Source organism: Talpa europaea (genome assembly GCF_964194135.1).
Source record: "Talpa europaea genome assembly, chromosome: 4".
In the NCBI taxonomy this organism is placed as follows: Eukaryota; Metazoa; Chordata; class Mammalia; order Eulipotyphla; family Talpidae; genus Talpa; species Talpa europaea.
Window position 1 is genome coordinate 30,091,971 of NC_140070.1, and position 15,047 is coordinate 30,107,017.

The 15,047-nt window shown below is 44.5% G+C and overlaps 1 protein-coding gene across 1 annotated transcript in view; it reads right to left on the reverse strand.

Annotated features, from left to right (window-relative positions):
- CSGALNACT1 (chondroitin sulfate N-acetylgalactosaminyltransferase 1) overlaps positions 1–14,616 on the reverse strand; it is a gene marked incomplete at both ends in the record, with an annotated part of 78,782 nt that extends 64,166 nt beyond the window's left edge. The window contains one exon of the mRNA XM_084231692.1: positions 13,992–14,616. Within this exon, the coding sequence (XP_084087818.1) occupies positions 13,992–14,616 (625 nt within the window). The remainder of the gene's footprint in view (positions 1–13,991) is intronic.
- Positions 14,617–15,047: the final 431 nt, after the last annotated feature.

Consider the following 15,047-nt stretch of genomic DNA (forward strand, 5'->3'; position numbering starts at 1 on the left):
CAGCATTTAAAGTATATAACTCATTTTTCCCCTATATTCACAAAGATGAGCAATGATCACTGAAAATAATTTTAAGAGCATGTCATCTTCCCAGATGTACCCATATGCATGTTATCCCTACACTGGGAACCCTATACCTATCAGCAGTCACTTCTCATCCTCACCCACCTATCCACCTGGAGTCCCAGACAACCAGTTAATCTACTTTATGTCTATAGATTTGTCTATTCTGGACATTTCATATAAATGGAATTATACAATATAGTCTTTTGTGGCAGGCTTCTTTCAAGGGATATTGAAGTTATAGCATGTATCAGTATGTCATTTCTTTCTATGAGCAAATAATTTTCTATTACATGTCCATGTCACATTTAGTTTATAGTCCATACACTGATGGACATTTGGGTTGTCGCCACCAATTGGCTATTATGAACAGTGTGATTACGAACAGCATGGACAGGTTTTTGTGTGAATATATGTCCTCATTTCTCTTGGAGATACACGTAGGTGTAGAAATGCTAGGTCATATGATAACTCTATGTTTAACCTTTACAGGAAATACCTGACTGTTTTCCAAACCTGCCTCCATCTTAACCCACTCCTGCTATCACAGTGACCCAGTCAGAAAGCAAATAGAGGGGCCTAACCTGGTGGTGCAGTGGTTGAGCACTGGGCTGTGAAGCTGCCTGCAGCCTCTGCAATGCCAGTTCGATCCCCAGCCACCAGTGAGGGTCCAACATGGCGCAAGACCTCTCCTGCAGCACCCGCTGCTCCTCTCAGCAGTGTATTTCATCTGTCTGCCTGTTCTGTGCCCCGCTCTGGCTCTGATAAATTCTCTCACCCTCCCACACTTCTGACTGTACTCAGTGCTTGTATAAATAAATAAATAAATCTTTAAAAGAAAGCAAATAGAACCGCGACAGATTCCTTATTTAAAACAGCTCAAGGATTAGTTTCAAATTCTTAGGTAGTATACAAAGTCTTGATAACCCTGGCCCTGCCCAACTCCTTGCCATGCTCTCTCCTCCTATCCCGATCTGTCATGGAACTGACATTCCAGTATTGTCGGATGATCTGTCATTCCCTGAATACATCAAGCTTTCACATGTGTCCAGGTTTTGTCTATGTCTCTTCCATTGCCTAAAACACTCCCCACCCCACATCCCAGACCTGAACCAATTCTTATGCATCCTTCCAAACTCTGCTCGAAGATAACCTTCTCCGTGATGGCCTTCCTGACCAGGCTACCCTACAGCTGATTCTCTCCACTGCCCCACTATTGAAGGTTTGGCCCTGTGTATGTGGCTACCCCTCCCACTTTGCTCAGGGCCCTGGAAGGGGACAGGATTATGTGTGCAGCTCTGCCCATCCCCAGCAACAATAATGCCAGTGGACTGGGCATGTCCAATGAGAGAGCAGACTAGTGACTAGTCAAGTCTTCAAAGTCTCGGAGCAGAAGTCTCATGTGTCTCATTGCCCATCTTGTCCTACGTTTAACAAACTACACAGTAAAAGGTAATGCTAAAGCTAATCACGTCCTCCGGCAATTTAATCTCTTTTTGGCTCTGCTCTCTACCATCAGAATCCTCCCTACAAAAACCTTATGATGAAGTCACCTCTCAGAACTGTGTTTTTCATACCAATTGCTAAGCTAAAAAGAACCAAGTGCGTGTAGAAAGGTCTGTCCCTTCCCTTCATCTATGTCCACAGAAGACAGGAGGCTGCAGGCAGGAGGAGGAGGAGGACCTGGTGGGATTGAGGAGGCATTTCCATGATGGAGCTACTCTTCCTACTGTTGGTCCCTCTCCCACCAGCTCCCACAGGTCCTGTAATGGGAGCAAAGTCAGCTGGGAAATAGGCTCAGCCGACCTTCCACTCCGTCTGCAGAAGAGCAAGCCTAAATCTCTCTGAGGATGTGAACTTCTAATCAGCATTCTCAGTGGAAACAGATGGAGAGGGAGGAAAGATGCTTTGCAGACCTTGTCTCCTGCTCACAGTCAAAATCATCTCATCACTTCCATCCATACGCTCCCTTTGCCAGAAAATCAGAGATTCTGACTTGTGGTGCAGAGAAACCTTGGCTGGGCTGACTATGACATTTATAATCAGGAGGAAAAAGTTTATTTGTAAATCACTCAAAAGGCAGGGAAACAATATTATCTGTTGTGGTGAAGTTCTCAGACAAGCCCACTGAAGCCTCTCTTTTTTAAAATGTTTCTTTTTTTTTTTTTAACATTAATCACACTGGGATGAACATCACTGCATTTACATTACTGTATACAATAAATATTATCAATATTTTTTTTCCTGGAACACATCAATACCTCTTCTTTTTATTAGTACATTTCCAAAGGATCTTTCAATGCAGCAATGTATTCTTAGAGGCTACATATCCTGAAATTATTCAACTTTTTGAAACAATTATTTATTTATTTTGTGTAAGTCTTCTTATTCTCCAAAAAAAAAAAAAAAAAAGCACACTCTAGGTGTAGAGATACCACTGGAGAATGTGTCCATTAGAGAAGCTGGATGCCCTAGTGGCAAATCCTTGTCATTTTTCATGTCTAGAGCACCATCAGTCCCCAGAGCTTCAGTCTGTGAGCAATTGGCCTAATGCCCAATTTACTATAATTTAGTCATGCATGACCCCTTAATCCGAGGCAGTCAATCTCCTTTAGGATTTCTCTGTGTTTCTCCCACCACCATTTCTTATATCCTCTTATACCCTCTTTTCCTCTCTCTCCCTCTTAACCTCATTTCTCTTATTAATGATCCCTAGCTTTTAAATGTATTTTATTTTATGGAACTGTCCACTAAGTAAATGTCCAATATTTGCCTTGGTCATTCTGACTTGCTTTATCGTAAAAAGTCTCCTTAACCCATCACGTGCCTGCACGCAGGAGTTACAGCACTATTATATAATCGACTGAACCATGTCACTGTGAAATTCATTCACACTCATAATTTCAACAATAGAAGAAGAAACTATCCTGTCCCCCGACAAGCAGTGTCTAGGGACGGATGAGAGCGCCATCACTGGTGATGCTTCCTTAGGTCACAGGCTCCAGGTCTTGGAGATGTGCAGGAAAGAAAGAAGCAGAGGTGAACGCTTAGGACAGAGCCCAGAGGCAAGGACATGAAAGATTCAGAGGCGTGCATGGTCTCCCGCAGTCTTCAAACGATGGCTTTGCTTCTTAGCCAAGAGTTTGTGTAGGGTGATGAGAAAGAGATGGAGACAGAAAGTATTGATACTTCACCACCACTATGTCTTCAGGTCTGCAGGGGTAGGTACAGGCAAGAAGAGGGGGGTACTTGAGGTCGAAACCAGATGCTACTTTTTCTCTTCCTTCTACTACTCTTTAAACTCCCTGAATCCAGCTAACCCAGGATTTGGGTCAACACTGAGATGAAAGTATTAGGGATGCTAGGCAGACTAAGATAAAAGGAAGAAATAATAGAATTTCCCCTGCCCCCCCAAAAAAGGGTGTAAAATAATAACCCCAAATTCTGGCAATGAGGAAGGCAGAGATGGCTCCACACCACCAGTTTGGGGAAGTATGTTTGTAAATTATTAAAGTAAGAATAATTTTACTTTTCATGATAATGCAGCTTTGAGAGAAAAAAATCTAAGCGGCTGATACTTAAGTAAATATTAAAATTCAAAGAATACAGATATGGTAAAAGATGGGGTTTTAAGAAACAATGCTGCTCTTTGATTCATGGTCATAGAAAAGAGATCATGGGATTTGAGGTTTTTACTCAAAATAAATCTTCTAATAATGGACTTCCAGATTTGGGACATTACCACAACAGTCCTACTCATGAGTAAAATCAATGCAATTCAGTTCTTTTAAGCTGTTGGATTGCACATGATGGTTGAGAGTAGGTTGTGAGAAGAGGTTATTGATTTCCAGAGAAATGGAAGTAGACAAAGTAATCAATAGATTTTAAATTATTATTTTAAAAAATGGTTTCACACTTCTGCTTCCACTCCAGGATATAATGAGCTTGAAAAAGCATCTCTTACAATGAAAAACAGCCAGATTAATTTCAAATGCAAGACCTTTTCGAACTGAGTGGACAACTGGAGTCACAGAACAAAGAGTTGGCCCAAAATCTGAGGAGAGACAAGTGCCTGCCAGGAGAGCAGAGGCATGAGCACTGAAGACTGGGAAGAAGAAATTAATGAAGTGATGAAAGCCAAGTGCAGGCTGACAGGATAGGGAAACCCCTGAGGTTCCAAAACGTGCAAAGTCTGCACCCTCCTGCAGACTTTCTCCAGGAACCCCATTGGATACTCACATAAAAAGCAAAGAGCCTAAATAAAGTGGCCATGTAGAACAGGCCTGGGGGAGAGGGATTGCAGCCATGAGACAGTGGGCAAGAAACTCCTCCAGGACCCTTCTTTCCCGCTTCCTGAGGAACAAACACCTTATTGATGGGCAGAAGGCAACACCCTCACCCTCAGGGAACTGGAAAAAATTCACTGCAGCTGTGGGAAGGGAGGAGTAGAAAAACCTTATTCCTGAGGTGGGGCAGAAGCACACCCCAAGAAGCAGTGATATGGTGCCTGCCTACGACTGGAATTTAACTGGGTACCAGAGACCGCCCTCTCTCCACTGCCCTGCAAAGCTAAGACAGTGAGCCTGAATAACAAGTGACAGTGGCAGCAGGACAGAGGCACAGGAAGAGCATCTCCATGGGGCAGAGCACTGAAAGTCACCATGGCAACAACACACCTCAACCTGGCCCAACTGGGGTTGGATGGACTCCCCCCACACAAAGACCTAGGAAAGGGAAAAGTGTGCCATTTATAGGCGTGGTCATTACTCATCTCAGTCTCTATCTACTAGCTACCCAAGATGACCAGCTTTCAACAAAAATGTGCCTCAACGAGGCACAGGAAAGGCAAGAAAAAAATCGAGACACAAAACAATGATCAGAACCAGACAGAGATCTGACAGAGATGCTGGAACTATCTGACAGAAAGCTTAAAGTGGTTCATATGTGAAAGGCTCTAGAGAGAAAAGTGAACACCATGTGCAATCAGATGGGTACCTTCAGCAGAGATGGAAATGACAACAAATGAAAATGCTAGACATGGAAAACACAGTCAGAAATAAAAGGCACAGTCATGTGCCTTGGATGGGCTCAGCAGCAGCCTTCTCTCTGCTGAGGGAAGAATCAGTTAAATGGAAGTGAGTCAATAAAAGTTACAGAGACTAAAATGCAGAGGAGAAACATTAAAACAAAGAAAGGGACTGAAGACCCAGGAGCTGGGGGACAATGTCCCATAACAGTGGGGCACACAAATAATTGCTGTTCCAGAAGAGGCAAGGAATTGAGCTTAAAAAACTGGAAGAAATATAGCTCAGAATTTCCCTGAATAACTGACATACCCAAGCCAAGGTCTAAGAAATTCAGCAAACACCAAGTAGGAGAAATACAAAGATGAAACAAACAAACAAAAAAAACCTTAGGCATGACTTAATTATAGTATTGTACCAATGGTACAATATGTATCTGGGTTATGGGAAATATTGACATCAGAAGAAGTTGGGTGAAGGGTATACTAGAAGTCTCTACACTAGCTTTGCAATGCTTCTGTAACTGTAAAATATTGATAGTAAGGTTTTAAGGAGGGATTTTAGTGTTAGATACTATGTTGAGAATGTAGTAATGCCTAAGACAGAAAAGGAAAATAACTTTCTAAAGAAGCTATTTTCCACACCTGCTTCTCCCCGCCCCTACCATTTGTATCTCTGAGTTTGGAATTTAAATCAGATGTGTGTTTATCCCAGGAATCCAAGTACTATTCAAGGTATTACTTCTAGAAGAAGTGCCCTGAAATCCAAACAACTCATTTACAATGGAACTTTAAGAGCAGGGCAGATCTATAAGATGAATATTGCAGATACCTTGGAATTTCTCTAAGCTTCCCTTCCAAAAGGTTTCAAGCAATTTCTTTCATACATATTGACCGTGCAGTATATACACTGGGTGTGAAAGCTGAATGAGATGAGGACCCAGCCCTCTAGCAGTGCAGAAAAGGCACATGGAAGAGTAGGAGGCCAGGCTCTGGCCCCTGCAGAAGGACCCCTCAGAGTCAGGCTTCTCCAAGGCTGGCTTGGCAAAGACGGCTGTGAAGGCAGCGCAATCCAGGAACAGGAAAGCTTACTGTGCTCCAATTTCTGCTGCTAGAAGCCATCTGTAAAGACTGTCTGAATCTAAATGAGAGTTATAAAACCAGAAGGACTTATAGTACAACAGTTTATTACTGTTTTATTAGATACTGATTTATAATGATGCACAGCTGAAAGTTATATAATGTTATAATGCAATGCTAATTCAATGAAAAAAAAAAAAAAAACAGAAACACTAGATGGGGTCTGAGAAGCGCTGCAAGCACAAAACACTGGTTTGGGAAGAACAAGAGAGAACATCCAGCTGGAAGAATCAGAAAAGATTTCAGAGAGGAGACAGAAGGTCAGACAGACATTGAGTAGAGAGGTTGGGGTGCTGGGTTTTTTGCGTGAAGGAGTCTGCATAGAAAGGAGAGAGGCAGTGAATGCACACGAGAGAGAAGGAATCAGTGGCAGGAGGGGAAGGGCAGAAAAGCTGAGTTGGAATCAGATTGTGGGGTCCTCATGAGAGCCTACATTGTGGATTTACTAAAAAGCTAAACCTCCATGAACCACTATATAATGTAGAATATACAGAAATGTAAACCCTCTCTCTTCCCTTAAAGAACGGACAAGCACTCCAAACAGCTCGCCCCTTAAGGGCTCTCAACTAGCAGCTCTGAATTCAATATTCCCTCCTGACTCTTCCAGCTCTCTGCCCTCCCCATACTGCGCCAGTGGTTCTGAGAAGAAACACAGTCTGAGAGCAGTTTAAATACAGCTTTTCGAGCTAACAGTTCCAATTTCCAGATGTTTCTACCTCCGTCAAGTGAAGGATTTGTGAGCCTCTTCCTGTGTCTCTTCTGCTCATGTCTCCAGGATCATGTGATTTTCCTTCTTTCCTAACAACTCTTTCCAAGGAAATTTATATCACTCACCAGCGTAAGACCTCTCCCAAGGGTGTCTGCAGGCCTGGGTATATTCTAAAAGATTTTTCCGCATCATTCCTGGATCACAGAAGTGTGTGGATGGAGGCAAAGCCCCTCGGAGGTGAGAGGGGCAGAGTGAGAAGCAAAGATCCAAGGCGTGGAGCCGAGCCAGGCTCTGGCATGTCGGCACCATCACCAGACAGTAAGTGACCTAGGGGACAGTACCTAACCTTTTTGAGTTTTGCATTCCACACTGACAAAATAGGGAGTATGAGAGTGTCTACTTCACTGGTGGAGGAGAAGATTAAAAAAGCTAGTGTTCGTGAAGTGTCAGGAAAAGTGTCTGTTGCATGAATGAATGAACCATAGCAGTCCCCATCTCTGACGACTGAGACAGAAGCGCCACAACTGTTTGTATGCTTGGGCTCCACGGCAAGAAGAGGCAACAAGGGGGCTACTGGGACTCAAGAACTGAACTCACTGCCTCCTGGGATGGAAGGATCTCCTAACACCAGATTCAAATGGTTTGTCTGAGCCAAACCACTATGGCCAATGGTCAGGTTCCTTGTGATTATATTGCTGGTGACTCCCACGTCCTGCCTGCTGGTTACGCTGATATCCCTCACCATATACTACAATCCTATTCCCAGATCAGTCAGTTTTCTGGTACCCTGCCCTCTGACACCAATCGGTTCCCCACCTCACTCCCTTTCTGGTCACCTTTTCTCACCTCTCGGGACTGGCTCAGGTACCACCTCCTCCAATGTTTCCCTGGTTTGCATCCAGATAAGTTCTTTTTTTTTTTTTTATAGAGGCATGCTTTATTTATTTATTTATTTGTTTGTTTGTTTTGTTTATACATGCACTGGGTACAGTCAGAAGCGCGGGAGGGTGAGAGAATTCACCAGAGCCAAAGCGGGGAGCAGAGCAGGCAGAAGGACCGAAGTACACTGCTGAGGGGAGCAGCAGGCGGCAGGAGAGGTCTGCGCGCCATGTGGGACCCTCCTCCAGTGGCCGGGGAGCAGCTGGGGATCGAACCGGCGCCGCAGAGGCTGTGGGCAGCTTCGCAACCCAGCGCTCAACCGCTGCGCCACCGGGGAGGCCCCATCCAGATCAGTTCTGAAGCCTGAGGTACCAAGAATCAGACTTCCCACCTCCAACCTCAACTGAATCCTTAATCGCGTAAGAGTTTTGTCTCCCTGTGGAGGTAACCGGACCCTTCAGGACTGAAATGTGGCATTCTCCTCCTTTCTCTCCCCCCAAGCAGCTAGGGACATTCTGCACAGTAACAGGAGTTCTATCGGTGCAGGTGGATAAGCTTTGGTGCAGGAGCTCATCCATGACCCCAGCAAAGGATAACTGGGGATCTGGTTAAAAAACTACAGATCCTGGGCCTCCCTGGTGGCACGGCAGTTGAGCGCTGGGCTGCGAAGCTGCCTGCAGCCTCTGCAACCTCTGCAGCCTCTGCAGTGCCGGTTCAATCCCCAGCCGCCAGTGAGGGTCCCACATGGTGCGCAGACCTCTCCTGCCGCGCCCGCTGCTCCCCTTAGCAGTGTACTTCATCAGTCTGCCTGCTCTGCTCCCGCTCTGGCTATGGTGAATTCTCGCACCCTCCCACGCTTCTGACTGTACCGAGTGCTTGTATAAATGAGTAAATAAATCTTAAAAAAAAAAAAAAAAAACTACAGATCTTTTCCTACAGACACCACTCCCTAACCAACATGGCTGCGCGGGCTGAAGTCTGAGCAGCAGCTCCACTCCCCCACTGAGGTCACACCAGTGACTCATCACTTGTGTGAAGGTGGCCCCTGGCCTGCCTGTCAACCCCCCACCCAAACTCACACACAGAAAGTATGTCTCCTGGTAGTGTGAGGTCTCTGTTCAGACCCACCAGGTTCAAGTTCCTCCACCTTTAACATCCCGCAGCACCACAAGAGCTCACTTACAGCATGTTCTTAATAGGAAAGATAAGGCAGAGAATAAGAATACCTCTTTTTTTTTCTTCCAAAAAGCCCCTGGGAACCAAACTGTGTTGAGTGAGTACAATAAAAACACCAACACCAGAATCATCATAATGCAAAGTCAGACTTCCTAGGCTCTGCAATCTTAAGACAAAATATTCTGTACACAGAAGATGTCTGTCAAACCCCAGCCCACTGGATTCGCCCCAGCCCACTGAAGGCCCATGGAGCTGAGCCTCAGCAAAGGCATCAGGAAGCCTGGCTAAGCTGCTAATGCCATCTCCCGCTTCCCTCCTGTCCCCTCACCTGGTAAGCAGGGTCCACTGCAGAATGAAAACATGGAGTCCCTATTCAAAATTATTAAGAACTTCAAAATAGTCCACCACAGCAGAGCATTACTCTAGCATGGAGTTCTTTGGCTGCCCTGACAGAAGGGTTCCTTTCTTTCCTTACTTTCTTTTTCATCATCACAACCAGGAAGAACCCGCTCTATAAACTGTAGCCACAACCCCTTAATTTGCATGCAAGCCTCTCATCTCTGATTTTGGAATCAAAAGCATTTCTCCCTCCTTACAGCAAATAATGAGGAAACTTGAGGGAGGGAGTGGGAGAGGGGACCCCATGAAGGGAGAGCAGAAGCAGGCATCATGGAGCCCTGCATGAGGATGCTGAAAAGGGTGGTGCTGAGTTCTCAGGCCCTCGCCACCCAGGAGGTGCTTGCTGAGACCCACAGTCTGACTCAGGACTTAAAGTCCTCTTGCTGTCCTGCTTACCTGCAAATTGCCCCCAGCAACTGTCTCTCCCTCCATGCCCCAAACACGGTTTAGACCCCTCACTGTGCAGAATCTTCACTCTCTGTTATTTCTGCACCAGGTGTGCACCTCACTGGTGGAGGAGAAGATTAAATGAGCCAGGGTTCGTGCATGCTCAGAAAGTCAGACTTCCCCTGCATGCTCAGAAATGCCCCTGAATGCCTTTCTACCCCAGGATACAAAGTCACTGACAAAGAAGCAGATAGCTAAAATGCACATTAAGGGACCATTTCCAATCCTCACAGTCCCAAAGGCACTGTTCTCCAAACACCCAGGATCTGAAAGTGAATTTGACTTGTCTAGAAAAATTTTAGAAAGTGGTCACATGGCATCCTTTTAAGGGTTGATGATACTTAAAGTCCAAACTTCTGTATCTACAAGGCTTGACTTAACTTTCTGGAGAGCAGAGCGTGAGATCTCAGCTGTAGAGCAGGAAGTTGGGGGTTCACTGGGGTTCACTGTGCAGGCAGATATAAAGGTTTTATAGCTATTTTCATAGCCCACTTTGTAAAAACGTATTTGAGGGGGCACTTAAAACCTGCACGTCTTGTGGATCACAGTTTGGTTCCATCTCATCCCAAAATGAAGGATTCTGGATTTAACTACTCTTGTCACCACCAACCCTGCTGAAGTTGGAGGGACAGAACAGGCTGGTAACAGAAAAATGACCCCATGAAGATAGGACACAAATGCCTAACAGAGAAGTCACATTATCTGAGGTTTGGATTATAAGCGAGGAATACAGCTGACCCAGTTAAAACATGGGTTTGAACTGTGCGGTTCACCCATACACAGTTTATTTTCTATCCATTGGTTCCACATTCATGGCTCACCCAACCATGAACATCAGCTGGCTAAATCTTCAGATCTGCAACCTGTGGATACAGAGGGCTGACTACAAGGGACTTGAGTATCCACAGGTTTGGGTATCTATAGGGTCCTGAAACCAATCCCTGAGGATACCAAGGGACCGCTGCAGTCAAATTCAAGGGGGAGTCCAAAGTTACACGTGGGCAGTGTTGCTCAAGGGTCAACTGTAACCCAGAAAGCTAAATTGTTTTATGAAATGATATCAAATGATACCCAAGTGTTCTACTTAAAAATATGAACCCACAAGAGTTGTGCCACTCAGATGTAAATAGCAGTCTATAGATCCCACACTGAAGGAATAACTAAACCACCAACATAAAGATTTTCTGTCTCCTAGAGAAAATAAGCAGTTTGGCATTCTAAGGCACAGGATCTGATCGTGTTTCTTGACTTTAACTTATTTCCCCAGATGGTTGTAAAAAAGCTGTGCTATTATGTGAAAATTCAACACAAAAATCAGGGTTAACAAAGCATCTGGGAAAGGGAAGCAAATGTTGTTCTCTCTGTTTTACAGGTAGATAATAATTAAATTAAATCAGTTTAGATAATAAATTAGATAGTCATCAGTGTGCCAGTCTCCCAGCACAAGCCTCATCAAGTTGTAGAAAGAGTCTATAGGCAGATAAAACCTTATAAATAATTCTCCAGCCTCCATGGTCCTCATCCCAGAGTTGGGACCCTCTAATCATGTGGCTGGTTCTCCTAACAGTCCTCAACTTTAGGTATTTCCAAAAGCTACCTTATTCACATAAAAAAAAAACACCTTTATCACTCTCAATACTTCGGAAATTCCAAGGGTTTAGGGAGCTCTGAGTCAGGAACTGTGGACAAAGATGACCAAATATATATAAGATACTAAGATACATATATATCTTATCTGATATGTCTGAATGATCAAATATATATTTCTTATAAATCATAATATGGTACCTTTTTTTTTTTTTTTAGAACATTGACAGTATAAAACAACCCTACTTGTAATCCATAATTTCCCCATGGAAATTCTAACTTTTGGTTAACTTGCTCCAACTTTTGGAGCAAAATCAATCTACAAAAACAATCTCCCCAAGGTTATGTTTAGGTTATTTTAAAGACACACTCCACCCACATAAGCCCCCACCACTAGTTTTAGCTCACAGTAAACAGATCTCAAGTCGGACCCTTTCTCTTCCTTTCTTTTCCCTCTTTCCTAGGTGTAGATCAAAGAATCATGCAAAAGAATTGAAAAGGTCCTCAAAAGTAACTCAGTGCAACCACTGCTCTGATACCATGTGACGTAGACCCTCCAGGCCACGAGAATATCCAGTTAATGACAGAATTCTTGTAGTGACAGAAATTCCACTTTGTTCAGAAATATCACTATTGGAAAGCTACGACTTATGTTGAATTTAAATTTACCTTCCTGCAGTTTCTTCTGACTCGTGGCATCTTTCATAATGCCCCACTTCCTGCAAACATGAAAGATTGCCTCCACAATCTTGTGTTAAGAATTTTAAAATGAAATTAACTGTGCATATCACAGTTGAATATGTATAAATATATTTCAAGTGTTTGTATCAACTTACTCATCATATGAAAACAGTTGATTAGACTGTCACCAGATTTGGAAGGTATCTATGTATGGATGGATCTGCCTTCCCAAAACATAGGCTGTGCACCACACAAGAAGGGAGCATTGGGTAGGTATGATAACTGCACCTTCATAAAAAGTCTGCCATATCTGAGAGCAAATAAACTCAGGAACAAGAAGTCTGCGCCACTGCTGATGGAGAACAAAGGGCCTTATGCATTAAGACCAGAAAAGTAGGCAGAGATTTCAAATATGAATGCAGATTAAAAATCACCAGGGCAAACACTCCAAATTGCTGGCATTGATTTGTAATCAGGTTCCTTTGAAATTGCTCTATATGTGGGCAGCTCTGTGCAGTACACTCCAGGGTGAGTGGGAACCAGGTTTTGTATTTTAAGGATGTTCAATGATTTTCCCTGGGGTTAGGCTAGTAAGATAATATATGTGAAAATGTGTCATAAACTGTAAAGCACTATAAAATGTGATGCTGTGTCATGATATTTCAAACGCTGAGTGATCGCCTTGTGCTCACACCTGCTAGCTGCCAAAGGGGCCAGGCATTTTTTAATACCTCATATAAATGAATAAAAAAAAAATCCTCACACCAAAAGCTTGATCTTGTAAAAGATTTCTTTACATGGCACTAGGTATATGAAAAATGATACTATATCGAAATTGCATGAAATTATGGTTCACACATATAGTGGGGGAAAAATCTTAAGATGGGAAAATGTCCAAAGAGAACAGGCATAAATAACAGCCAGAAGGTTTTTAAATGACTACAGAGAGAAGTCTTGCCTATAGGTTGATGCCATGGCAGTTGCATAACCCCAGAAGAGAGAGATTAAGTAGACACAGCTCCAAGTCTGGGAAGCTGAAGTTCATTCTACACAGACAAGGGGAAGAAATGGATGCCCTAAGCTGCTTCCTCTCCCAAGTTATCAGTTGGTTTTTAAACCAGTAACAAAGGGGAGATTTGTATCAGGAGAGACTAATGAGCCTTCCAAGAAACTAGACAAGGCTGCTTTCTTCTAAAATTAAACACAATCAAACACAAATCAGCATTAGGTTAAAAAGTCGAGCCCTTCATCTCTTTCACTTCCAGCACTTTGACAAGCTGTACAATATAACCTACAGGTTAAGGACATGGACTCTGAGGTCAGACCGTCAGGGTCCAAATTTTGACTCAGTCACTGGCGAACTAAATGAAGTTGAGTCTCCATTTCCATATCCCTTAATGGGATCCTTATGAAGAAAAAGTGTAAAGTTCCTAGAATAGTGCCTGGCAAACACGAGTGCTGCAGAGTACATGCCTGCTATTCTTGGGCTCCCCGGCACGAACACCAGGCCCAATTACTACAAGTGCCTGGGAGAAGGGATAAAATTAAAAATGCCTTTCATATTCTATTTGGGTTTCAACGTTTTATGTTTACATATTGTCTTATTTTATTTCTTTTTTTCCCCTAACAAAAGCATTTCTACCTTCTTTTGCCAAAGAACAATGAACCTGTCCACCAAAGACTGTGGTTTCCATGAGAAAGTAATTGGAAACAGATGTTTCTAAAAAATAAAAATCCATGCTCTATATGCCTTAGGCGTCACTCACATAAACTTTCAACAGTCACCCCCAAAGCCAAGTGCACTCTCCCGCAGCTGTGACCTGCCCAGCGCCCTGGACCCAGAAGCCTTTTCTTCTACTGTCTACCCCAATCCACAAACTTGCCAACCTTCTATGAAGTCCGAGGCGGTGTAAGGACGCTGATTGGGGCTGCTCTCCGCAGGGCTGTTCAGGGTCTCCAAGGCCGACTCAATAGCTTCCACCAACTCGTCCCGCTTGTCCTTCCTCACAGGTTTCTCCTCGGGGTGACGGGTCAGGCCCGTCTCCAGCTGGTACACCTTCTGCAGGGTGAAACTGTCAAAAGGCACGGCCGCATACTCGGTGGCCAGCTTGACGCCGGCGTGCACCTCCGCTCTGTCCACTTGGGAGTGCAGGAAGGCCAGCAGATCGGCCTGGGTTTTCTCAGGGGGCCCTGGGTCGAGGCCCGGGGCATCACCCGTGTGGTGCTGTGTGTTCTTGAGCTGTGCGCTCCTCTCCTGTAGCTCCTCCTTGAGCTGTGCGATCTGCCGCTTGAGGCTGCTGATATAGTTGCGGTGCTGTTCCTCCCACTCCTGCAGGACAGCCTGGTACCCCTCCTTCCCCGTGGGGCCATTGGCCCGGGGCAGCCCCAGCTGTTCCTCATCGCCTTTCGGAGTGCAGGCCAACATATAGAGCACAGAGACTGCACAGCAGAGAAGCACGAGTAACACCACCACCCGCGAGATCCACGCAAGCAGCCCCCGGCGAACCATCATCACTCAGCTATCAGCCATGCGTGCAGAACTGGAGACATCCCAGAATGCCAGGGCCGTGCCCGAGGGCTCCCTGGACGAGATCACAGGAAGCACGCCTTTGGGTCCCCTGAGCTGCCTTCATCCATTTCTTCCTATGAGGAGTCTTGTCCCTGGGAGTCAATCACCACGTGGAGCATTTTCCTGTTTCTAAGGGATGGTCTTCCAGGCAGAAGCACTGAGTTAGGTGAAACCTCCACATTTTCCCATTCCTTCCCATTATAGCATTCCAGATGTGCAGCAGACAGCAAGAGACCTGGGAAAGAGACCAAATGACAATAACACTTAATCAAGATAATAACACCCTTATGTGTGGATATGGCAGTCAATATTCAATAGTCCTCCCATGAGGTTTACGGCAAATGCTTAGTACAGATGATTAAATATTGTTAAAT